Source organism: Heptranchias perlo, unplaced genomic scaffold (assembly GCF_035084215.1).
Source record: "Heptranchias perlo isolate sHepPer1 unplaced genomic scaffold, sHepPer1.hap1 HAP1_SCAFFOLD_1076, whole genome shotgun sequence".
Lineage (NCBI taxonomy): Eukaryota > Metazoa > Chordata > Chondrichthyes > Hexanchiformes > Hexanchidae > Heptranchias > Heptranchias perlo.
In genome coordinates, this window is record NW_027138296.1 from 1 (window position 1) to 26,219 (window position 26,219).

The following is a 26,219-nucleotide window of genomic DNA, read 5'->3' on the forward strand; positions in this document are numbered from 1 at the left end:
TCACTTTTTCTGGTCCTTGCAAGTTTACTCTCTCACTCTATTTTTTTCCCTCTTAATCAATCTCTTGGTCCTTTTTCAGCTGAATTCTGAGCTTGCTCCCAATCCTCAGACTTGCTACTTTTTCTGGTAACTTTATCTGACTCCTCTTTGGATCTATCTCCGATCCTTGATTTCTTTTGTTAGCCACGGTTGGGCTGCTTTTCCTTTTGTGTTTTTTCCGCCAGAAAGGAATGTCGAATTGTTGCAAATCCTGCACTCGTTCCCATCAAACCCTCTGTCCGCAGGCACTGGTTCCAATGACGAGGGGCCTGCTCTTCGTCCAATACAATCTGGTTGGCCAGAGGGCAAATCCTTGAAGACCCTCCTCCTCGAACTCCTCCTCCTCCTCCTCCTGCTCGAACTCTTCCTCCTCAAACTCCACCCCCTCGAACTCCATATCCTGCTCCTTCTCCTCAAACTCCTCCTCACTCAAACTCCTCCTCCTCAAACTCCTCCTCCCTCAAACTCCTCCCTCCTCAAACTCCACCCCCTCGAACTCCATATCCTGCTCCTTCTCCTCAAACTCCTCTCCTCACCTCAAACTCCTCCTCCTCGCTCAAACTCCTCCTCCTCAAACTCCTCCTCCTCAAACTCCTCCTCCTCAAACTCCTCCTCCTCAAACTCCACCACCCTCCGAACTCCATATCCTGCTCCTTCTCCTCAAACTCCTCCTCCTCGAACTCTTCCTCCTCAAACTCTTCCTCCTCGAACTCTTCCTCCTCGAACTCTTCCTCCTCAGAACTCCTCTCCTCCTCCTCCTCAAACTCTTCCTCCTCGAACTCCTCCTCCACCTTGAATTCTTCCTCCTTGAACTCCAACCTCTCGAACTCCATATCCTGCTCTTTCTCCTCAAAACTCCTCCTCCCTCCTCGAACTCCCCCTCCTCCTCCTCGAACTCCTCCTCCTCCTGCTCGAACTCCTCCTCCTCGAACTCCTCGTTGAAATCCTCCTCCTCAAAATCGTCCCTCCTTGATCTCAAACTCCTCCTCCTCCAACTCCTCCTCCTCCACCTCCTTCCTCCTCCTCCTCCTCCACTTCTTCTCCTTCTCCTTCTCGAGCTCCACCTCCCTCCTCGAACTCCTCCCGCCTCCTCCTCCTCCAACTCCTCCCCGCCTCCTCCTCCAACTCCGCCTCCTCCTCCAAATCTTCCTCCTCTTCCTTTTTCCTCCATCTCCACCTCCTCCACCTACTCCTGCTCTTCCTCCTCCCCCCTCTGACTCCCCTATTCCTCTTCCTTCTCATCCTCCACTTCCTTCTCCTCCTCCCTCCATTCATTCCGCCTCCTCCTCCTCATCCTCCTTCATCCTCCTCCTCCTCCTCATCACCCTCTTCCTCCTGTTCCTCTTCCTCCTCCAAGTCGTCTCTCTCCTCCTCCACCACCCACCACCGTCTCGTCCTCCTCCTCTGCAGGACAGAGACAGAGAGAGAGAGAGAGAGAGAGAGAGACAGACACAGACTGAGAGAGAGAGAGAGAGAGAGAGAGACAGACACAGACTGAGAGAGAGAGAGAGAGAGAGAGAGACAGACAGGGATATGCAGAGAGAGAGACACACAGATAGAGAGACAGAGAAGGAGAGAGAGACAGAGACATAGAGAGAGAGAGATAGACAGGGCAAAACGGAGAGAGACAGAGAGACAGTGAGACAGACAGACAGACAGAAGAGGGGGAGACAGAGAGAAGAGAGGCAGTGAGACAGACAGAGGGAGGAGAGAGAGGAACAGGCAGACAGACAGACAGAGAGAGAGTGAGGGAGAGGGAGAGAGAGAGAGAGAGAGAGGAGGGGGGGGAGTGATCAAGTTTCCGGTCCAGAGATGGGTGATGGGGAAGGGGTGGGACTTTATTTGGTTCTGGTTGGGTGCGCACAGCTTTGTTCACCCCATTTCTCTCTCCTAATCCTCTCCCTTTAATCTCAGGCTCAGTCTCGTGTGCAGACCAGCACTGGGATGTCTGGGGTCCCGGGACAGGTGTACCTGGTAACCGGGGGCTGTGGCTTCCTCGGGAGACATCTGGTGAAGATGCTGGTGGAACGGCGGGGAGGGAATCTCGGAGATAAGAGTCTTTGACCTGCACCTCGCTGGAGAGCTGGAGACCCTGAGCACAGGTAACGGAGCAGGTCCCCAAGAGTATGGGGATTGATACAGGACTATGGGGAGGGAGCGGGGCAGTGGGATTAGTTTGGGGATCGATACAGGACTATGGGGAGAGAGTGGGGCAGTGGGATTAGTTTTGGGGATTGATACAGGGCTATGGGGAAGAGAGCGGGGCAGTGGGATTAGTTTGGGGATTGATACAGGGCTATGGGGAGAGAGTGGGGCAGTGGGATTAGTTTGGGGATCGATACAGGCTATGGGGACGAGAGCGGAGGCAGTGGGATTGGACACAATGACCTCTTTCTGTGCATGAAACTGCTGCGGTTAAGATGACATTGCTCTCCTCTCTCTCTATTTCGCTCTCTCTCTCTTTGTCGCTATCTGTCTCTCTCTCCCTTTCTCTCCATCTCTCCCTCTCTCACTCTCTCTCGCTCTGTTTCTGACTCTCTCTCTGTCTCTCTCTCTCTCTGTCTCTATCTGTCTATTTCTCTCTCTCTCCCCTCTTTCCCTCTGTCTCTCTCTATATCTCTCCCTCTCCCTCTCTCCCTCTTCTCTCTCCCCTCCCTCCCTCTCTCTCTCCCCCTCCTCTCTCTCTCTCCCCCCCCCTCTCTCTCTCTCTCCCCCCCTCTCACTCTCCCCCCTCTCATCTCTCTCTCTCTCCCTCTCCCTCTCCCCCTCTCTCTCCCCCCTCCCTCTCCCTCTCTCCCTCCCTCTCTCTCTCCCTCTCTCTCTCTCTCCCTCCTCTCTCCCTCTCCCTCCCTCTCTCTCTCCCCGTTTGCAGACACCGTCACTGTGACCCTGATTCAGGGGGATATCACCGATCTGCCCCCGAGTGTTAAGAGCATCGGAGGGGGTCGACTCCATCCTGCACCTTGCGAGCGTCATCGACTTCAGCGGTGCGATCGCTGACTCCATCATCATGGCGGTGAATGTTCAAGGTGAGTCTCTCGAGGCCGGGGTCCCCCCCTCTCGAATCCTGACGCCGTGACATCACAGCGCCCACGACGCTGCTCTCCCTGCGATCTCCCCCTCACCCGATCATCAGCCGAAAAACGCCCGTTGCCCTCTGGGTGTAAGTCTCTCATCCATCGGAAGGGCGCCTTGAATTCTGCGAGCTGCGACTTACGGCCGATTCAGATCTGTCGGATTGTCCTCAAAACCCAACTGGGTTTCACTCCCGTCCCCTCTGGGGAAGGAAGCCTGCCGTCATTACCCGGTCTGGGCCTTACGGGTGACTCCAGTCTCCGCTCCAAAATTGGCTCGGCTCTGAAGTGGGCCTAACAAGCCCCTCGGTCATATCGAGCCCAATGGTTCAAGATGGCGGGCCCCACCACCACCACGTTCTCCAGGGGCCGCTAGGGATGGCCAATAAATGCCGGCCTTGCCAGCGATGCCCACATCCCAAGTGCCAATGGGACGGGGTTGAGGGGAGGGAGACAGGCCAACGATGAGGAACCCCGAGAACAGCAGGAGGCCATTCTGGTGGATCTACGGAGCGTGATTGGCCACGAGCCTGGTTTGCACATCTGGCAAAAAAAACAATTTCATCCCACGATGACCCGGGGTGTGACGGGCCGGGGTGTGACGGGCCCCGGGGTGGTGAACGGCCCCGGGGTGTGACGCGCCGGGGTGTGACTGTCCGGGTGTGTGACGGGCCGGGGTGTGACGGGCCGGGGTGTGACGGGCCGGGGTGTGACGGCCCCGGGGGTGTGACGCGCCCGGGGTGTGACTGTCCGGGGTGTGACGGCCCCGGGGTGTGACGGGCCGGGGTGTGACGGGCCGGGGGTGTGATGGGCCGGGGTGTGACGGCCCCGGGGTGTGACGGCCCCGGGGGTGTGACGGCCCGGGGTGTGACTGTCCGGGGTGTGACGGCCCCGGGGTGTGACGGCCCCGGGGTGTGACGGCCCCGGGGTGTGACGGCCCCCGGGGTGTGACGGCCCCGGGGGTGTGACTGTCCGGGGTGTGACGGCCCCGGGGTGTGACGGCCCCGGGGTGTGACGGCCCCGGGGGTTGTGACGGCCCGGTGGGTGTGACGGTCCCGGGGTGTGACGGGCCGGGGTGTGACGGGCCGGGGTGTGACGGGCCGGGGGTGTGACTGGCCGGGGTGTGACGGGGCCGGGGTGTGACGGCACCGGGGTGTGACGGCCCCCGGGGTGTGACGGGCCGGGGTGTGACGGCCCCGGGGTGTGACGGCCTCGGGGGTGTGACGGCCCGGGGGTGTGACGGCCTCGGGGTGTGACGGCCCCGGGGTGTGACGGCCCCCGGGGTGTGACGGGGCCCCCGGGGTGTGACTGGCCGGGGTGTGACGGCCCCCGGGGTGTGACGGCCCCGGAGTGTGACGGGCCGGGATGTGACGGCCCCGGGGGTGTGACGGCCCCGGGGTGTGACGGCCTCGGGGTGTGTGACGGCCTCGGGGTGTGACGGCCCCGGGTGTGTGACGGCCCCGGAGTGTGACGGGCCGGGATGTGACGGCCCCGGGGTGTGACGGCCCCGGGGTGTGACGGCCCCGGGGGTGTGACGGGCCCGGGGTGTGACGGCCCCGGGGGTGTGACGGCCTCGGGGTTGTGACGGCCCCGGGGTGTGACGGCCCGGGGTGTGACGGTCCCGGGGTGTGACGGGTGCCGGGGGGTGTGACGGGCCGGGGTGTGACGGTCCCGGGGTGTGACGGCCCCCGGGGTGTGACGGCCCGAGGGTGTGACGGCCTCGGGGTGTGACGGCCCGGAGTGTGAACGGGCCGGGTTGTGACGGGCCGGGTTGTGACGGGCCGGGTTGTGACGGGCCGGGGTGTGACGGGCCGGGTTTGTGACGGGGCCGGGGTGTGGACTGTCCGGGGTGTGACGGCCCGGAGTGTGACGGGCCGGGTTGTGACGGGCCGGGGTGTGACGGGCCGGGTTGTGACGGGCCGGGGTGTGACGGGCCGGGGTGTGACGGGCCGGGCTGTGACGGGCCGGGGGTGTGACGGGCCGGGGTGTGACGGGCCGGGTGTGTGACGGGTCGGGTTGTTGACGGGCCGGGGTGTGACGGGCCGGGGGGTGTGACGGGTCCCGGGGTGTGACGGCCCCGGGGGTGTGACGGCCCGAGGTGTGACGGCCTCGGGGTGTGACGGCCCGGAGTGTGACGGGCCGGGTTGTGACGGGCCAGGGTGTGACGGGCCGGGTTGTGACGGGGCCGGGTTGTGACGGGCCGGGGTGTGACGGGCCGGGTTGTGACGGGCCGGGGTGTGACTGTCCGGGGGTGTGACGGCACGGAGTGTGACGGCCCGGGGTGTGACGGCCCGGAGTGTGACGGCCCGGGGGTGTGACGGCCCGGAGTGTGACGGCCCGGAGTGTGACGGGCCGGGGTGTGACGGCCCCGGGGGTGTGACTGTCCGGGGTGTGTGACGGCCCGGGGTGTGACGGCCCGGGGTGTGACGGCCCGGAGTGTGACGGCCCCAGGGGTGTGACTGTCCGGGGTGTGACGGCCTCGGGGGTGTGACGGCCCGGAGTGTGACGGCCCGGGGTGTGACGGCCCGGGGTGTGACGGCCCGGAGGTGTGACGGCCCCGGGGTGTGACGGCCCGGGGTGTGACGGGCCGGGGTGTGACGGCCTCGGGGTGTGACGGCCCGGAGTGTGACGGCCTCGGGGTGTGACGGGCCGGGGGTGTGACGGGCCGGGGTGTGACGGGCCGGGGTGTGACGGGCCTGGGTGTGACGGGCCGGGGTGTGACGGGCCGGGGTGTGACGGTGCTGGGGGTGTGACGGCCCGGGGTGTGAGGGCTCGGGGTGTGACGGCCACTGTATGATGCCTCCCTCACCCCCTCCCCTTCCTCTTCCCCCCCAACTCTCTCCCTCTCCCTCTCTCCTCCTCCCCTCTCCCCCTCCCCAATCTCTCTCCCTCTCTCTCCCTCTCCCCTATCTCATCTCTCTCCCTCTCTATTCCCCCACTCTCTCTCCCTCTCCTCCTCCCTCTCTACTCTCTCCTCCCTCTCCTCCTCCCTCTCCCCCTCCCCCACTCCCTCTCCCACCCCTCCCTCTCACCCTCTCTTCCTTACCCTCCCCACTTTCTCTCCCTCTCTCTCCCTCCCAATCTCTCCCCCTCTCCCCATCTCCCCTTCCCCCTCCCCCCCTCTCCCCCTCTCTCATCTCCCTCTCTCTTCCTTCCCTTCTCTCTCCTCTCTCTCCCTCCCAATCTCTCCCCCTCCCCATCTCCCCTTCCCCCTCCCCCTCTCCCCCTCTCCCCCTCTCTCTCCCTCTCTCTTCCTTCCCTTCTCTCCCTCCCAATCTCTCCCCCTACCTCTCCCCCTCCCCATCAAATGCATCACCTCACATTTTAGATAAATGTGAGGTGATGCATTTTGGTAGATCGAATCGGGCCAGGACCTACTCCGTTAATGGTAGGGGCGTTGGGGAGAGTTATAGAACAAAGAGATCTAGGAGTACAGATTCATAGCTCCTTGAAAGTGGAGTCACAGGTGGATAGGGTGGTGAAGAAGGCATTCAGCATGCTTGGTTTCATTGGTCAGAACATAGAATACAGGAGTTGGGATGTCTTGTTGAAGTTGTACAAGACATTAATAAGGCCACACTTGGAATACTGTGTACAGTTCTGGTTACCCTATTATAGAAAGGATATTATTAAACTAGAAAGAGTGCAGAAAAGATTTACCAGGATGCTACCGGGACTTGATGGTTTGACTTATAGGGAGAGGTTAGACAGACTGGGACTTTTTTCCCTGGAGAGTAGGAGGCTTAGGGGTGATCTTATAGAAGTCTATAAAATAATGAGGGGCATAGATAAGGTAGATAGTCAAAATCTTTTCCCAAAGGTCGGGGAGTCTATAACGAGGGGGCATAGATTTAAGGTGAGAGGGGAGAGATACAAAAGGGTCCAGAGGGGCAATTTTTTCACTCAAAGGGTGGTGAGTGTCTGGAACGAGCTGCCAGAGGCAGTAGTAGAGGCGGGTACAATTTTGTCTTTTAAAAAGCATTTGGACAGTTACATGGGTAAGATGGGTATAGAGGGATATGGGCCAAGTGCAGGCAATTGGGACTAGCTTAGTGGTATAAACTGGGCGACATAGACATGTTGGGCCGAAGGGCCTGTTTCCATGTTGTAACTTCTATGATTCTATCTCCCCCCTCCCTCTCCCCCTCCCTCTCCCGTTCCCCCTCCCCCTCCCTCTCCCCTCTCCCCCTCCCTCTCCCTCCCCCTCCTCCTCTCCCTCTCTCTGTTACTCTCACTCTTCCCACCATGGTCATTTTTCCAGGGACGTGCCATGTGATTGAGGCCTGCCTGCACCATGGGATCCAGTACTTGGTGTACACCAGCAGTATGGAGGTTGTGGGTCCAAATCCAAAAGGACAGTCCTTTTACAGGTAACTCCGCCAAGGTCCAGTCAGTGAAGAGTGAGATCGAGTGAAGAGAGAAAGACTCACATTTTTATCAGTGCCTTTCAGGACCCCAGGATGTCCCAGTGTGGTTCACAGCCAATGAACTGTGGAGAATTACATCGAGACTACAGCACAGAAACAGGCCATTCGGCCCCAACTGGTCTATCCCAGTCTTTATGCTCCACACGAGCCTCCTCCATCTCACCCTCTCACCATCTCCTTCTATTCCTCTCTCCCTCATGTGTTTATCGAGCTTCCCCTTAAATCCATCCACACTATTCACCTCAACTACTCCTTGTGGGAGCGAGTTCCACATTCTCACCGCTCTCTGGGGAAAGAAGTTTCTCCTGAATTCCCCGATTGGATTTATTAGTGACTATCTTATATTTATGGCCCCGAGTTCTGGTCTCCCCCACAAGTGGGAACATCTTCTCTACGTCTACCCTATCGAACCCTTTCATAATCTTAAAGACCTCGATCAGGTCTCCCCTCAGTCTTCTCTTTTCTAGAGAAAAGAGCCCCAGTCTGTTCAATCTTTCCTGATAGGTAAAACCTCTCAGTTCTGGTATCATCCTAGTAAATCTTTTTTGCACCTTCTCCAGTGCCTCTATATCCTTCCTATAATATGGTGACCAGAACTGTGCCCAGTGCTCCAAGTGTGGTCTAACCAAGGTATATGGAGACCAGAACTGTGCACAGTGCTCCAAGTGTGGTCTAATCAAGGTATATGGAGACCAGAACTGTGCACAGTGCTCCAAGTGTGGTCTAACCAAGGTATATGGAGACCAGAACTGTGCACAGTGCTCCAAGTGTGGTCTAACCAAGGTATATGGAGACCAGAACTGTTCACAGTGCTCCAAGTGTGGTCTAACCAAGGTATATGGAGACCAGAACTGTGCACAGTGCTCCAAGTGTGGTCTAACCAATGTATATGGAGACCACAACTGTGCACAGTGCTCCAAGTGTGGTCTAACCAAGGTATATGGAGACCAGAACTGTGCACAGTGCTCCAAGTGTGGTCTAACCAAGGTATATGGAGACCAGAACTGTGCACAGTGCTCCAAGTGTGGTCTAACCAAGGTTCTATATAAGTTTAACATTACATGAAGTACTTTTTTTGAAGAGTGGTCCCTGTTGTAATGTGGGAAACGCGGCAGCCAATTTGCGCACAGCAAGATCCCACAAACAGCAATGTGATAATGACCCAGATCATCTCTTTTTTAGTGATGTTGGTTGAGGGATAAATATCGGCCCCAAAAGTGGCCGCAGGATCTTTTACATCCTCCTGAGAGGGGCAGACGGGGCCCTCGGTTTAACGTCTCATCCGAAAGACGGCACCTCCGACAGTGCGGCGCTCCCTCAGTGCTGACCCTCCGACAGTGCGGCGCTCCCTCAGTACCGACCCTCCGACAGTGCGGCGCTCCCTCAGTACCGAGCCTCCGACAGTGCGGCGCTCCCTCAGTACCGACCCTCCGACAGTGCGGCGCTCCCTCAGTACCGACCCTCCGACAGTGTGGCGCTCCCTCAGTACCGAGCCTCCGACAGTGCGGCGCTCCCTCAGTACCGACCCTCCGACAGTGCGGCGCTCCCTCAGTACCGAGCCTCCGACAGTGCGGCGCTCCCTCAGTACCGAGCCTCCGACAGTGCGGCGCTCCCTCAGTACCGACCCTCCGACAGTGCGGCGCTCCCTCAGTACCGACCCTCCGACAGTGCGGCGCTCCCTCAGTACCGAGCCTCCGACAGTGCGGCGCTCCCTCAGTACCGACCCTCCGACAGTGCGGCGCTCCCTCAGTACCGACCCTCCGACAGTGCGGCGCTCCCTCAGTACTGGGTAACCGGGGAGTGTCGGGCCTGGATTATGGGGTCTCGAGTCTCTGGAGTGTGCGTGGGGCTCGAACCCACGACCTTCTGACTCAGGGAGGGGGGGAGGGGGAGAGGGAGAGAGAGAGAGAGAGACTGAGACACGGATAGTGATGGAACACAGATAACGAAACTCGCAATGGAACGAAGCAATTGTTTGGAAAGGGTTCTCTGTCTAACTGCGGGACTGACGGTGAACATCGGCCTCGCACTGCCTCTGGTCAGTACCCTGTGATCTTTTCCCTTGTGTAGAGGCGATGAGGAGACCAGTTACAACACCTGTCACAAGGCGGCCTACTCAAGGTCCAAGGCCATCGCGGAGAGACTGGTCATCGAGGCCAATGGGAAACAGGTGAGAGACGACAGGATACAAACCTCCCCTGTAAACGGGGTCCCAATGCTGAGAATCCCTCTTTAAAAGGGGTCCCTGATGGGGAGACTCCCTCTTTAAAAGGGGTCCCTGATGGGGAGACTCCCTCTTTAAAAGGGGTCCCTGATGGAGAGACTCCTTCTTTAAAAGGGGTCCCTGATGGAGAGACTCCCTCTTTAAAAGGGGTCCCTGATGGAGAGACTCTCTCTTCAAAAGGTGTCCCTGATGGGGAGACTCCCTCTTTAAAAGGGGTCCCTGATGGTGAGACTCCCTCTTTAAAAGGGGTCCCTGATGGGGAGACTCCCTCTTTAAAAGGGGTCCCTGATGGTGAGACTCCCTCTTTAAAAGGGGTCCCTGATGGAGAGACTCCCTCTTTAAAAGGGGTCCCTGATGGAGAGACTCTCTCTTTAAAAGGGGTCCCTGATGGGGAGACTCCCTCTTTAAAAGGGGTCCCTGATGGGGAGACTCTCTCTTTAAAAGGGGTCCCTGATGGTGAGACTCTCTCTTTAAAAGGGGTCCCTGATGGAGAGACTCCCTCTTTAAAAGGGGTCCCTGATGGAGAGACTCCTTCTTTAAAAGGGGTCCCTGATGGAGAGACTCCCTCTTTAAAAGGGGTCCCTGATGGAGAGACTCTCTCTTTAAAAGGGGTCCCTGATGGGGAGACTCCCTCTTTAAAAGGGGTCCCTGATGGTGTGACTCTCTGTTTAAAAGGGGTCCCTGATGGGGAGACTCTCTCTTTAAAAGGGGTCCCTGATGATGAGACTCTCTCTTTAAAAGGGGTCCCTGATGGGGAGACTCCCTCTTTAAAAGGGGTCCCTGATGGGGAGACTCCCTCTTTAAAAGGGGTCCCCGATGGCGAGGCGGGAGGTCATGTGACGAATCCTCCAGGAACACGTCCAGTCAGAGTCGGCGACCTTCGGGTCTCGGTCGTTGCCACGGTTACTCGAGCTGCAAAAGCCTGAGCTAGGCCCCAAAAAAAAACCCGGAAACTTCCTTTTCAAAAACCCCACCCCGCCCCGCCGCGCGCAAAAAAAAACTAAAGGAGGGGAACGTCGTGACTGAGAGAACGACCTTGATCCTTTCCCCCTCTCTCCTCCCCCTCTCCCCCGGGCAGGTGGCAGGCGGGAGGACCCTCTACACGTGTGCACTGAGGCCGATGGGGATTTACGGCGAGGGACTCGGGCTGCTGACGACGATGCTGCGGGAGGCCTCGCGGCTGGGCGGGCGTCTGCCCCGACTGGCGCCCGCTACAGTTCAACACGGGCATGTCTACGTGGGTAGGTTGGAGCTGTGACACCCCCTGGCACTGCGTGCGATGTTGCTTTAACTCTTAAAGGGGTCCCTGATGGGGAGACTCCCTCTTTAAAAGGTGTCCCTGATGGGGAGACTGTCTCTTTAAAGGGACACGGACGGACGCCACCGGTATCGGGTACGGTAGCATAGTGGTTATGTTACTGGACTAGTAATCCAGAGGCTTGGACTGATAATCCTGAGTCGTGAGTTCAAATCCCACCATAGCCTTTAAATTAAATTAATTCAATAAAATTTTGGCGTCAAACAGAAAGCTCGTATCAGTAATAATGGCCATGAAGCTACTGGATTGTTGTAAAAACCCATCTGGTTCATTAATGTCCTTCAGGGAAGGGAACCTGCCATCCTCACCCAGTCTGGGCCTATGTGACTCCAGACCCACAGCAATGGGGTTGATTCTGAATTGGCCCCGAGCAAGCCACTCAGTTGTAAAATCTCGCCACGAAAAGTCATAATAAGAATCAAACTGGGTGGACCACGAGGCACCGGACACGACAAAGGCCAAACCAAGCCCAGTCGACCCTGCAAAGTCCTCCTCACTGACATCTGGGGACTTGTGCCAAAATTGGGAGAGCTGTCCCACAGACTGGTCAAGCAGCAGCCGGACTCATGCAATCAAACCTTTCAGTCAACACACACAGACGGGACAGGAAACAGAGAGGAGAGGGTCGATGAGGGCAATGCGGTGGATGTGGTGTATATGGACTTTCAAAAGGCGTTTGATAAAGTGCCGCACGGTAGGCTTATCATCAAGATTGCGGCCCATGGAATAAAAGGGGCAGTAGCAACATGGATACAGAATTGGCTAAGGGACAGGAAACAGAGAGTAGTGGTGAACGGTTGTTTTTCGGACTGGAGGGAGGTGTACAGTGGTGTTCCCCAGGGGTCGGTGCTGGGACCACTGCTTCTCTTGATGTCTATTAATGACTTGGACTTGGGTGTACAGGGCAAAATTTCCAAATTTGCAGATGACACGAAACTTGGAAGGGTAGTGAACAGTGAGGAGGATAGTGATAGACTTCAAGAGGATATAGACAGGCTGGTGGAATGGGCGGACACGTGGCAGATGAAATTTAACACAGAAAAATGTGGGGTGATACATTTTGGCAGGAAGAACGAGGAGAGGCAATATAAACTAGAGGGCACAATTCTAAAAGGGGTACAGGAACAGAGAGATCTGGGGGTATATGTACACAAATCGTTGAAGGTGGCAGGGCAGGTTGAGAAAGTGGTTAAAAAAGCAGACGGGATCCTGGGCTTTATAAATAGAGGCAGAGAGTACAAAAGCAAGGAAGTCATGATGAACCTTTATAAAACACTGGTTGGGCCACAACTGGAGCATTGTGTCCAGTTCTGGGCACCGCACTTTAGGAAAGATGTGAAGGCCTCAGAGAGGGTGCAGAAGAGATTTACCAGAATGATTCCAGGGATGAGGGACTTTAGTTCCGTGGACAGACTGGAGAAGCTGGGGTTGTTCTCCTTGGAACAGAGACGGTTGCGAGGAGATTTGATCGAGGGGTTCAAAATCGTGAAGGGTCCAGACAGAGTAGATAGAGAGAAACTCTTCCCATTGGCGGAAGGGTCAAGGACCAGAGGGCACGGATTTAAGGTGATTGGCAAAAGAACCAAAGGTGAGATGAGGAGAGACTTTTTTACCCAGCGAGTGGTGAGGATCTGGAATGCACTGCCCGAGGGGGTGGTGGAGGCAGATTCAATCATAAGAAGATAAGAAATAGGAGCAGGAGTGGGCCATTCGGCCCCTCGAGCCTGCTCCCCCATTCAATGCTATCATGGCTGATCTTCGACCTCAACTCCACTTTCCTGCACCATCCCCATATCCCTTGATTCCATTAATATCTGGAAATCTATCGATCTCTGTTTTGAACATGTTCAACGACTGAGCATCCACAGCCCTCTGGGATCGAGAATTCCAAAGATTCACATCCCTCTGAGTGAAGAAATTCCTCCTCATCTCAGTCGTGAATGGCCGACCCCTTTATCCTGAGACTATGACCCCTGGTTCGAGGCTCCCCAGCCCAGGGGAAACGTCCTCCCTGCATCTACCCTGTCGAGCCCTGTCAGAATTTTGTATGTTTCAATGAGATCACCTCTCATTCTTCTAAACTCGAGAGAATATAGGCCGAGTCCACCCAATCTCTCCTCATAGGACAATCCCGCCATCCCAGGAAGCAGTCTGGTGAACCTTCGTTGCACTCCCTCTATGGCAAGTATATCCTTTCTTGGGTAAGGAGACCAAAATTGTACACAATACTCCAGGTGCAGTCTCACCGAGGCCCTGTATAATTGCAGTAAGACATCTTTACTCCTGTACTCAAATCCTCTTGTAATAAAGACCAACATCCCATTCGCCTTCCTAATTGCTTGCTGCGCCTGCATGTTAGCTTTCAGTGACTCATGTACAAGGACACCCAGGTCCCTTTGTACATTAACATTTCCCAATCTCTCACCATTTCAAATATACTCTGCCTTTCTGTTTTTCCTTCCGAAGTGGATAACTTCACATTTTTCCACATGATATGCCATCTGCCATGTTCTTGCTCACTCACTTAGCCTGTCTATATTTGTTTATTATTATTCGTTCATGGGATGTGGGCGTCGCTGGCAAGGCCGGCATTTATTGCCCATCCCTAATTGCCCCTTGAGAAGGTGGTGGTGAGCCGCCTTCTTGAACCGCTGCAGTCCGTGTGGTGACGGTTCTCCCACAGTGCCGTTAGGAAGGGAGCTCCAGGATTTTGACCCAGCGACGATGAAGGAACGGCCGATATATTTCCAAGTCGGGATGGTGTGTGACTCGGAGGGGAACGTGCAGGTGGTGTTGTTCCCATGTGCCTGCTGCTCTTGTCCTTCTAGGTGGTAGAGGTCGCGGGTTTGGGAGGTGCTGTCGAAGAAGCCTTGGCGAGTTGCTGCAGTGCATCCTGTGGATGGTCCACACTGCAGCCACAGTGCGCCGGTGGTGAAGGGAGTGAATGTTTCGGGTGGTGGATGGGGTGCCAATCAAGCGGGCTGCTTTGTCCTGGATGGTGTCGAGCTTCTTGAGTGTTGTTGGAGCTGCACTCATCCAGGCAAGTGGAGAGTATTCCATCACACTCCTGACTTGTACCTTGTAGATGGTGGAAAGGCTTTGGGGAGTCAGGAGGTGAGTCACTCGCCGCAGAATACCCAGCCTCTGACCTGCTCTTGTAGCCACAGTATTTATATGGCTGGTCCAGTTAAGTTCTTGGTCAATGGTGACCCCCAGGATGTTGATGGTGTGGGATTCGGCAATGGTAATGCAGTTGAATGTCAAGGGGAGGTGGTTAGACTCTCTCTTGTTGGAGATGGTCATTGCCTGGCACTTATCTGGTGCGAATGTTCCTTGCCACTTATCAGCCCAAGCCTGGATGTTGTCCAGGTCTTGCTGCATGCGGGCTCGGACTGCTTCATTATCTGAGGGGTTGCGAATGGAACTGAACACAGTGCAGTCATCAGCGAACATCCCCATTTCTGACCTTATGATGGAGGGAAGGTCATTGATGAAGCAGCTGAAGATGGTTGGGCCTAGGACACTGCCCTGAGGAACTCCTGCAGCAATGTCCTGGGGCTGAGATGATTGGCCTCCAACAACCACTACCATCATCCTTTGTGCTAGGTATGACTCCAGCCACTGGAGAGTTTTTCCCCTGATTCCCATTGACTTCAATTTTACTAGGGCTCCTTGGTGCCACACTCGGTCAAATGCTGCCTTGATGTCAAGGGCAGTCACTCTCACCTCACCTCTGGAATTCAGCTCTTTTGTCCATGTTTGGACCAAGGCTGTAATGAGGTCTGGAGCCGAGTGGTCCTGGCGGAACCCAAACTGAGCATCGGTGAGCAGGTTATTGGTGAGTAAGTGCCGCTCGATAGCGCTGTCGAGGACACCTTCCATCACCTATATCCCTCGAAGCCTCTTTGCATCCTCCTCACGACTCGCATTCCCACCTCGTTTTGTGTCATCGGCAAACTTGGAAATATTACGTCCGGTCCCCTCGTCCAAATCCTGGCTCTCCGAGAAGAATTGGGATAAATACTTGAAGGGGAAAAGATTTGCAGGGCTGCGGGGAAAGAGCAGGGGAAGGGGACTCACCGGATCGCTCTTCACAAAGGGCCTGCACGGGCTCGATGGTCCGAATGGCCTCCTTCTGTTGCTGGAGCCGTTCTGTGATTGGGTGCAGAAAATAATTGGGAAGGGCGAATGGGAACGTTGGCCTTGATCTCAAGGGGGCTGGAATACAAAGGGGAGGGGGGTTATGCTCCAGCTGGACAGAGATCTGGTCAGGACCCCCCCCCCACATCTGGAGAGACACTGCCTTCAGTTCTGGGCCACTCCACCCCAGGAAGGAGATATCGGCCTTGGAGGGGGTGCAGAGCAGATTCACCAGAACGAAACCGGGGGAGGCTTAATGGGTTAAATTACGAGGAGAGGTCGCACAGACGAGGCTGGTGTTCCCTCGAGTGTAGAAGATTAAGGGGTGGGAGATCTAATCGAGGGGTTTGAGATGATTGAAGGATTCGATAGGGTAGATAGAGAGAGAAACTATTTCCTCTGGAGAGGGGGGGCGTCCAGAACAAGGTGGGGGCAGAACCTTAAAATTAGAGCCAGGCCCGTTCAGGGGGTGAAGTCAGGGAGCATTTCTCCGCACAAAGGGGAGGTGGGAGTCTCGAACTCTCTCCCCACACCCCCGCCCCCCACAAAAAGCTGTCGGGGCTGGGGGTCGATTTGGAGCGTTCGAGACTGAGATGGAGAGATTTTCGTCGGGCGAGGGTGTTGGGGGTAACGGGACCGGGGCGGGTAAGATGGAGTCAAGATACAGGCCGGCCTCGGGGTAGCAGGCTCGAGGGGCTGAACGGCCTCCTCCTGTTCCCTGCGTGGAACCTCCCCCCTCGGGATTGGGGAGAGGGCGAGGAGTGGGGGAGGTTCGAGCGCCAAGTGTGAAGGGCGGGAGTTCACGGACTTCTCCCCTTGCCCTCCCTTCTGCAGGTAACGTGGTTTGGATGCATGTGTTGGCAGCGAGGGCTCTTCAGGAGACCCCGGAGAAGCTGGGAGGACAAGTCTACTACTGCTACGATGGTTCCCCCGACAAGAGCCACCTGGATTTCAAAATGGAGTTCCTGGCCCCGTGCGGCGTGCGGCTGATCGCCCGGGGGAGGCGCCTGCTGCCGGCCTTCCTGGTCTACCTCCTGGCCTGCCTCTTTGAGCTGCTGCGGTTCGCCTTGCGGCCCTTCTGCGCCTTCGCCCCGTTCCTCAACCGCACCACGCTGGCCGTGGCCTCCACCACCTTCACCGTGCGCACCGACAAGGCCGCCCGCCACTTTGGCTACCGCCCGCTGTTCTCCTGGGAGGAGTCCAAGGCACGGACGGTGCGTTGGCTGCAAGGCGTCCAGCAGCAGGCAACCAGGCGGGGACGGTTTTGAGAGTGACGCAAGGTGGGGGGGGTGCCCACTCGTTATCAGTAATGATGTTTCATGTCGCACTCTCACGCTCTGCACTGATCCATTCCATGTTTTAGATCAGACTCTCACTCCCCGCACTGATCCACTCCGTGTTTTAGATCAGACTCTCACTCCCTGTACTGAACCACTCCGTGTTTTAGATCAGACTCTCACTCCCCGCACTGATCCACTCCGTGTTTTAGATCAGACTCTCACTCCCTGTACTGATCCACTCCGTGTTTTAGATCAGACTCTCACTCCCTGCACTGATCCACTCCGTGTTTTAGATCAGACTCTCACTCCCTGTACTGATCCACTCCGTGTTTTAGATCAGACTCTCACTCACTGTACTGATCCAGTCCATGTTTTAGATCAGACTCTCGCTCCCTGTACTGATCCACTCCGTGTTTTAGATCAGACTCTCACTCCCTGCACTGATCCAGTCCATGTTTTAGATCAGACTCTCGCTCCCTGTCACGATCCACTCCGTGTTTTAGATCAGACTCTCACTCCCTGCACTGATCCAGTCCATGTTTTAGATCAGACTCTCGCTCCCTGTACTGATCCACTCCGTGTTTTAGATCAGACTCTCACTCCCTGCACTGATCCAGTCCATGTTTTAGATCAGACTCTCGCTCCCTGTCCCGATCCACTCCGTGTTTTAGATCAGACTCTCACTCCCTGTACTGATCCACTCCGTGTTTTAGGTCAGACTCTCACTCCCTGCACTGATCCACTCCGTGTTTTACATCAGACTCTCGCTCCCTGCACTGATCCACTCCGTGTTTTAGATCAGACTCTCGCTCCCTGCACTGATCCACTCCGTGTTTTAGATCAGACTCTCGCTCCCTGCACTGATCCACTCCGTGTTTTAGATCAGACTCTCGCTCCCTGCACTGATCCAGTCCGTGTTTTAGATCAGACTCTCATTCCCTGCACTGATCCACTCCGTGTTTTAGATCAGACTCTCACTCCCCGCACTGATCCACTCCGTGTTTTAGATCAGACTCTCGCTCCCTGCACTGATCCACTCCGTGTTTTAGATCAGACTCTCAATCCCTGTCCCGATCCACTCCGTGTTTTAGGTCAGACTCTCACTCCCTGTCGTGATCCACTCCGTGTTTTAGATCAGACTCTCGCTCCCTGTCCCGATCCACTCCGTGTTTTAGATCAGACTCTCACTCACTGTACTGATCCAGTCCGTGTTTTAGATCAGACTCTCAATCCCTGTCCCGATCCACTCTGTGTTTTAGGTCAGACTCTCACTCCCTGTCCTGATCCACTCCGTGTTTTAGATCAGACTCTCATTCCCTGTACCGATCCACTCCGTGTTTTAGATCAGGCTCTCACTCCCTGTACTGATCCACTCCGTGTTTTAGATCAGACTCTCACTCCCTGCACTGATCCAGTCCGTGTTTTAGATCAGACTCTCGCTCCCTGTCCCGATCCACTCCGTGTTTTAGATCAGACTCTCACTCCCTGTACTGATCCACTCCGTGTTTTAGATCAGACTCTCGCTCCCTGTCCTGATCCACTCCGTGTTTTAGATCAGACTCTCACTCCCTGCACTGATCCACTCCGTGTTTTAGATCAGACTCTCAATCCCTGTCCTGATCCACTCCGTGTTTTAGATCAGACTCTCGCTCCCTGCACTGATCCAGTCCGTGTTTTAGATCAGACTCTCGCTCCCTGTCCCGATCCACTCCGTGTTTTAGGTCAGACTCTCGCTCCCTGTCCCGATCCACTCCGTGTTTTAGATCAGACTCTCACTCCTTGCACTGATCCAGTCCGTGTTTTAGATCAGACTCTCGCTCCCTGTCCTGATCCACTCCGTGTTTTAGATCAGACTCTCGCTCCCTGTCCCGATCCACTCCGTGTTTTAGATCAGACTCTCACTCCTTGCACTGATCCAGTCCGTGTTTTAGATCAGACTCTCGCTCCCTGTCCCGATCCACTCCGTGTTTTAGATCAGACTCTCGCTCCCTGTCCCGATCCACTCCGTGTTTTAGATCAGACTCTCGCTCCCTGTCCCGATCCACTCCGTGTTTTGGATCAGACTCTCACTCCTTGCACTGATCCAGTCCGTGTTTTAGATCAGACTCTCGCTCCCTGTCCCGATCCACTCCGTGTTTTAGATCAGACTCTCACACACTCGGGTTGTATTCCCGGGAATTTCGGGGATCGAGGGGTGATTTGATCGAAGTTTCCAGGATATTAAGGGGAACGGACGGGGTAGAGAGAGAGGGAGAGAGAGAAACTATTTCCCGCTGATCGGGGAGTCCAGGACGAGGGGGACCGAGCCTGAGAATTCGAGGCAGGACGTTCAGGAGTGACGTTCGGAGACAGTTCGAAACGCAAAGGGCGTGAGAGGTTTGGAACTCTCTTCCACAAACGGCAGTCGATGCGACCTCAATTGTAAATCTGAGATTGAGAGATTTGTGTTAACCAGAGGTATTAAGGGCGATGGGGATAAGGCGGGTCAATGGAGTTAGATCACAGGTCCAGCATGATCTCAATGAATGGCGGAACAGGCTCGAGGGGCTGAATGGCCTCTTCCTGTTCCTATGTTTTTAACTAACTGTAGTTTCATATTCAATAAAGGGCAGAAAATGGAATGTATTTGTTTTATTGTGAATAGTACAGGGTTCGATACAGAGTAAAGCTCCCTCTACACTGTCCCGTCAAACACTCCCAGGGCAGGTACAGGGTTAGATACAGAGTAAAGCTCCCTCTACACTGTCCCATCAAACACTCCCAGGGCAGGTACAGGGTTAGATACAGAGTAAAGCTCCCTCTACACTGTCCCATCAAACACTCCCAGGGTCAGGTACAGGGTTAGATACAGAGTAAAGCTCCCTCTACACTGTCCCATCAAACACTCCCAGGGGCAGGTACAGCACGGGTTAGATAGAGGGCCTGTGAACATCGTAGACGGCCTGTGAACATCGTAGAGGGCCTGGGAACATCGTAGAGGGCCTGGGAACATCGTAGAGGGCCTGGGAACATCGCAGAGGGCCTGTGAACATCGTAGAGGGCCTGGGAACATCGTGGAGGGCCTGGGAACACCGTAGACGGCCTGTGAACATCGTAGAGGGCCTGTGAACATCGTAGAGGGCCTGTGAACATCGTAGAGGGCCTGTGAACACCGTAGAGGGCCTGTGAACACCGTAGAGGGCCTGTGAACATCGTGGAGGGCCTGTGAACATCGTAGAGGGCCTGAGAACATCGTAGAGGGCCTGTGAACATCGTAGAGGGCCTGTGAACATCGTAGAGGGCCTGTGAACATCGTAGAGGGCCTGTGGATATCGTAGAGGGCCTGTGAACATCTTAGAGGGCCTGTGAACATCGTAGAGGGCCTGTGAACACCGTAGAGGGCCTGTGAACATCTTAGAGGGCCTGTGGATATCGTAGAGGGCCTGTGAACATCGTAGAGGGCCTGTGGATATCGTAGAGGGCCTGTGAACATCGTAGAGGGCCTGTGAACATCGTAGAGGGCCTGTGAACACCGTAGAGGGCCTGTGAACACCGTAGAGGGCCTGTGAACATCGTAGAGGGCCTGTGAACACCGTAGAGGGCCTGTGAACACCGTAGAGGGCCTGTGAACATCGTGGAGGGCCTGTGAACATCGTGGAGGGCCTGTGAACATCGTAGAGGGCCTGTGAACATCGTAGAGGGCCTGTGGATATCGTAGAGGGCCTGTGGATATCGTAGAGGGCCTGTGAACACCGTAGAGGGCCTGTGAACATGGTAGAGGGCCTGTGAACATCGTAGAGGGCCTGTGAACATCGTAGAGGGCCTGTGGATATCACAAGGGGCCAACGGAGGTGGTGGACGATGACCAACCTCACACTAATCTTGCCCCCCCGATGCCACAGGGCCCTGACTGAGTTGCCACCACCACTGATGTACGATGAGTTTCCTCTCCCACCTTACGGCAGGCACCCACTGGTCCCGGACCTGACCCGTTCCTGGAGCCTCCGCCCACAGGCCTGGAATGCCGGGAGAGCCAAGGTCTGTGGGGCCATTGGCTCGTGAATGGACCAAGACTTCCCCCCCTGTCCATGGGGGACCTGGTCTCCGATGGGCTGAGATGGAGACCAGCACATGGACTGCAGTCTGTGCATGGATTGGCCTCACTCTCCCCTTCAGCCGTGCCTCAATCGGAGGGTCGGTACTGAGGGAGCGCCGCACTGTCGGAGGGTCAGTACTGAGGGAGCGCCGCACAGTTGGAGGGTCAGTACTGAGTGAGCGCCGCACCGTCGGAGGGTCGGTACTGAGGGAGCGCCGCACTGTCGGAGGGTCGGTACTGAGGGAGCGCCGCACTGTCGAAGGGTCGGTACTGAGGGAGCGCCGCACTGTCGGAGGGTCGGTACTGAGGGAGCGCCGCACTGTCGGAGGGTCGGTACTGAGGGAGCGCCGCACTGGCGGAGGGTCAGTACTGAGGGAGCGCCGCACCGTCGGAGGGTCAGTACTGAGGGAGCGCCGCACTGTCGGAGGGTCGGTACTGAGGGAGCGCCGCACTGTCTGAGGGTCGGTACTGAGGGAGCGCCGCACTGTCGGAGGGTCGGTACTGAGGGAGCGCCGCACTGTCGGAGGGTCGGTACTGAGGGAGCGCCGCACTGTCGGAGGGTCAGTACTGAGGGAGCGCCGCACTGTCGGAGGGTCGGTACTGAGGGAGCGCCGCACTGTCTGAGGGTCGGTACTGAGGGAGCGCCGCACTGTCGGAGGGTCGGTACTGAGGGAGCGCCGCACTGTCGGAGGGTCAGTACTGAGGGAGCGCCGCACAGTTGGAGGGTCAGTACTGAGTGAGCGCCGCACCGTCGGAGGGTCGGTACTGAGGGAGCGCCGCACTGTCGGAGGGTCGGTACTGAGGGAGCGCCGCACTGTCGGAGGGTCGGTACTGAGGGAGCGCCGCACTGTCGGAGGGTCGGTACTGAGGGAGCGCCGCACTGTCGGAGGGTCGGTACTGAGGGAGCGCCGCACTGGCGGAGGGTCAGTACTGAGGGAGCGCCGCACCGTCGGAGGGTCAGTACTGAGGGAGCGCCGCACTGTCGGAGGGTCGGTACTGAGGGAGCGCCGCACTGTCTGAGGGTCGGTACTGAGGGAGCGCCGCACTGTCGGAGGGTCGGTACTGAGGGAGCGCCGCACTGTCGGAGGGTCGGTACTGAGGGAGCGCCGCACTGTCGGAGGGTCCGTACTGAGGGAGCGCCGCACTGTCGGAGGGTCGGTACTGAGGGAGCGCCGCACTGTCGGAGGGTCGGTACTGAGGGAGCGCCGCACTGTCGGAGGGTCGGTACCGAGGGAGCGCCGCACTGTCGGAGGGTCGGTACTGAGGGAGCGCCGCACTGTCGGAGGGTCGGTACTGAGGGAGCGCCGCACTGTCGGAGGGTCAGTACTGAGGGAGCGTCGCACTGTCGGAGGGGCCGTCTTCCGGATGAGACGTTAAACCGAGGGCCCCGTCTGCCCCTCTCCGGTGGGTGTAAAAGATCCCACGGCCACTATTGGAAGAAGAGCAGGGGGGAGTTCTCCCCAGGGTCCTGGGGCCGATATTTATCCCTCGACCAACATCACTAATGTCGGGGGTGGTGGTGTGTGTCAGCTTCACCTCTGACCTTCTGAACGGCCCGAATCGCTCCCACTCCCTGGGTTCTGGACCTTGGTCTTATTTGGGGGTTGTGACAAAGTGCAGCAGAGAATTGGTTTTGGTGCAAGAAAAAACTGGGTTTATTGAAGTCACAAATGAACTGATAACATTGGGATTCCACTGAGATCACACAGACCGACAAAAGCACACTTGGTTAAGATTGGGGAACACACGGCATAACGAGGGAAAATCACCCTACTAATCCCCGTCCCCTCGTCCCACCTCCCAAAACCGAACTAAACTGAACTAGGAGAGGTCAGGGATCATGCTCACCAAACCAGGGGTCCCTTGACCGTTCGAAATCCAGCCGGGTAAAGCCGGTCGCAGTTTTGGGGTCTGCTCTTTGTGTCCTTTGGGGCACGCGGTCCCCACGTGGTCCTGGTCTGTGGGAATCTGCGAAGGTCCTTCGGTTGGGTGGAGCCCCGCTGATGCGGTCGGGCGCGGCGGTGGGCGCTCGATCCTCGTGGAGGGCTGCGGTCGCGGCCTCGTTGTCTTCGGTCGAGCCTGCCGCCCCCCCGCCCCGTGCCCCTCGCCCTGCGGGCCTGCGAACCTCCCGATCTCCTCCCTCAGCTGGGCTCAGCCCCCTCTCCCCGCTCAAAACTCGGCTTCAACCGCTCAACGCCTGCTCACAACCTCTGCTTAAAAAACCTACTCCAAAACGGCTCACCCCTGTCCCTTCGTAACTGCTGGCCCGGTTATACCGGTTTTCGAATTTCTTATCTGAGTCCAAATCAAGGTTAGTTCTTTGTCTGATTCTGGTGGGCTTCTTCAGGTGATTGTTGTCTCGTGGTTGTTAATGGGCTCGCATAATGTTTATCGGTGCCTTCCTGTCCCTGCAACTAGTCTTGAACTGAACGCCATTGGACATGTGGACTCTTGATGGGTTTGCATAATTGCTCCATTGCTGCCTTCCTGCCTTAGTGATTATTCATGCAAGGTTTTGATGGGCTTTAGTTGCGGGTAAGATGAAGTCTTTCTCTGGTTTGATTGTTCGAAAGGGAAGAATGGGTATTCTGTCTCCTCTCGTTGTCTGGTCTCAGGCAACAATCCGCACTGCACCCAACAAGGCCGGGCATGTCAAGTCCCAGGCCCTCATGGGCCGAACCTCCTGTCTGCAGGGTTCGGCACTGAACCCAGCAGTTGGGTTCCTCTGACATAAACGTCCAAGAGTCATATCCTTGTGGACGATATGAAAAATGTGGGAATTTTGAGAGAGAAAAAGCAGATGATCCGGGTCATTCTCACATGGCTGTTTGCGGGATCTTGCTGTGCGCAAATTGCCCGCCGAGTTTCCCCACATGACAACGGTGACCGCGCCTCGAGAAAAGTCCCTCATTGGCCGGGAGACGCTTCGGGACGTCCTGAGGTGGTGAAAGGGGCTGGAGAATTGGGAGATCTTGTCCTTTCTTGATGAAGCAGCAGGAAAGCTTTATCGGAGCCCACCCAGTCCCCGCCCTCACAGAGCACCCCCTCCGCACCCCACCCCACCCCGACTCCTCCCCACCCCGGTTCCAGGACGACGGCCTCCTCGCCAATAGGTGTCGCTGCTTTGCAGGGATGGCGGGCCAAGGCGGGCAGTGGTCCTACCACCCAGTCGGGAGTCGGTGCGATTGGGGGGGTAGAGCCTCCTCCCGTCCCTCGTCGTGTGGGACCTCTGGGATGATCGGACGTCTGGCGGAGCCGTCCTACTCCTGAGGCCGGGGTGGGGAGGGGGGGTTGGTTGAGGGGGTGTCGGGTGACGGTGACGGCACGGAGTTGCCGACGTGCTCTCGGTCGGGGAGACTTGGAGACCGTGAGGTCCTACTGGCTCTTGACGTCCTCAGCGTCCAGGGCTTCCAGCCAGCGGGCAGTACGTGCCCGGCTCTCTGCCCAGGGGAAGAGCGGGCGGTAGCCAAAGTGCCTCGAGGCCTTGTCGGTGCGCACGGTGAAGGACGTGCTCACCACCGCCAGGGCGTAGCGGTTAAAGTTGAGGTCAAGGGTCGTGAACGGACGCAAAAGCCACTGGAGGAACTCGGCGAGCCAGGCCAGCAGGTAGAGGGCGAACCAGGGCACCAAAGGCTGTCGGCCAACGAGACGGACTCGGCAGGGCGCCAGGAACAGCATGTCAAAGTCCTCGTAGCTGAGGTAGGGCGAGTCGTCGTAGCAAAAGTAGGCCTCGCCCCCAAGGAGGTCCGGTCTCCGCTGGAGGGACCGGGCGGCGAGGAGGTGCATCCAGGCCACGTTCCCTGCGAGGAGAAGAGCAGAGGAAACAAGGAGAGCGATGAGTGTGGCTCCCTCTCCCCACAGAATCGAGGCTCCATAATCCAGGCCCGACATTCCCCGGTCCCAGAGGGGGAAAGGACAGTGTATCTAAAGCACTGTGAGGCCCGGTCCCAGAGGGGGAAAGGACAGTGTATCTAACGCACTGTGAGACCCGGTCCCAGAGGGGGAAAGGACAGTGTATCTAACGCACTGTGAGACCCGGTCCCAGAGGGGGAAAGGACAGTGTATCTAACGCAGTGTGAGACCCGGTCCCAGAGGGGGAAAGGACAGTGTATCTAACGCACTGTGAGACCCGGTCCCAGAGGGGGAAAGGACAGTGTATCTAACGCACTGTGAGACCCGGTCCCAGAGGGGGAAAGGACAGTGTATCTAACGCACTGTGAGACCCGGTCCCAGAGGGGGAAAGGACAGTGTATCTAACGCACTGTGAGACCCAGTCCCAGAGGGGGAAAGGACAGTGTATCTAACGCACTGTGAGACCCGGTCCCAGAGGGGGAAAGGACAGTGTATCTAACGCACTGTGAGACCCGGTCCCAGAGGGGGAAAGGACAGTGTATCTAACGCACTGTGAGACCCGGTCCCAGAGGGGGAAAGGACAGTGTATCTAATGCACTGAGAGACCCGGTCCCAGAGGGGGAAAGGACAGTGTATCCAACGTACTGTGAGACCCGGTCCCAGAGGGGGAAAGGACAGTGTATCTAACGCACTGTGAGACCCGGTCCCAGAGGGGGAAAGGACAGTGTATCTAACGCACTGTGAGACCCAGTCCCAGAGGGGGAAAGGACAGTGTATCTAACGCACTGTGAGACCCGGTCCCAGAGGGGGAAAGGACAGTGTATCTAACACACTGTGAGACCCGGTCCCAGAGGGGGAAAGGACAGTGTATCGAACGCACTGTGAGACCCGGTCCCAGAGGGGGAAAGGACAGTGTATCTAACGCACTGTGAGACCCAGTCCCAGAGGGGGAAAGGACAGTGTATCTAACGCACTGTGAGACCCGGTCCCAGAGGGGGAAAGGACAGTGCATCTAACGCACTGTGAGACCCGGTCCCAGAGGGGGAAAGGACAGTGTATCTAACGCACTGTGAGACCCGGTCCCTGAGGGGGAAAGGACAGTGTATCTAACGCACTGTGAGACCCGGTCCCAGAGGGGGAAAGGACAGTGTGTCTAACGCACTGTGAGACCCGGTCCCAGAGGGGGAAAGGACAGTGTATCTAACGCACTGTGAGAACCGGTCCCAGAGGGGGAAAGGACAGTGTATCGAACGCAGTGTGAGACCCGGTCCCAGAGGGGGAAAGGACAGTGTATCTAACGCACTGTGAGACCCGGTCCCAGAGGGGGAAAGGACAGTGTATCTAACGCACTGTGAGACCCGGTCCCAGAGGGGGAAAGGACAGTGTATCTAACGCACTGTGAGACCCGGTCCCAGAGGGGGAAAGGACAGTGTGTCTAACGCACTGAGAGACCCGGTCCCAGAGGGGGAAAGGACAGTGTGTCTAACGCACTGTGAGGCCCGGTCCCAGAGGGGGAAAGGACAGTGTGTCTAACGCACTGTGAGACCCGGTCCCAGAGGGGGAAAGGACAGTGTATCTAACGCACTGTGAGACCCGGTCCCAGAGGGGGAAAGGACAGTGTATCTAACGCACTGTGAGACCCGGTCCCAGAGGGGGAAAGGACAGTGTGTCTAACGCACTGTGAGACCCGGTCCCAGAGGGGGAAAGGACAGTGTTTCTAACGCACTGTGAGACCCGGTCCCAGAGGGGGAAAGGACAGTGTATCTAACGCAGTGTGAGACCCGGTCCCA

At 57.0% G+C, this 26,219-nt stretch overlaps 1 protein-coding gene and 1 pseudogene across 1 annotated transcript; one reads left to right on the forward strand and one right to left on the reverse strand.

Moving 5' to 3' along the window:
* The first annotated feature begins 1,935 nt into the window (after positions 1-1,935).
* On the forward strand, positions 1,936-16,573 carry LOC137307620 (3 beta-hydroxysteroid dehydrogenase type 7-like). The gene is given in 8 exon segments (XM_067976890.1): positions 1,936-2,073; positions 2,075-2,141; positions 2,912-2,961; positions 2,963-3,068; positions 7,375-7,483; positions 9,611-9,710; positions 10,843-11,005; positions 16,057-16,573. Coding segments are annotated over 8 exon segments (1,119 nt in total). The 5' UTR covers positions 1,936-1,983; the 3' UTR covers positions 16,491-16,573.
* A 5,635-nt stretch (positions 16,574-22,208) lies between these two features.
* On the reverse strand, positions 22,209-24,623 carry LOC137307619 (3 beta-hydroxysteroid dehydrogenase type 7 pseudogene; annotated as a pseudogene).
* Between the last annotated feature and the right edge of the window lie 1,596 nt (positions 24,624-26,219).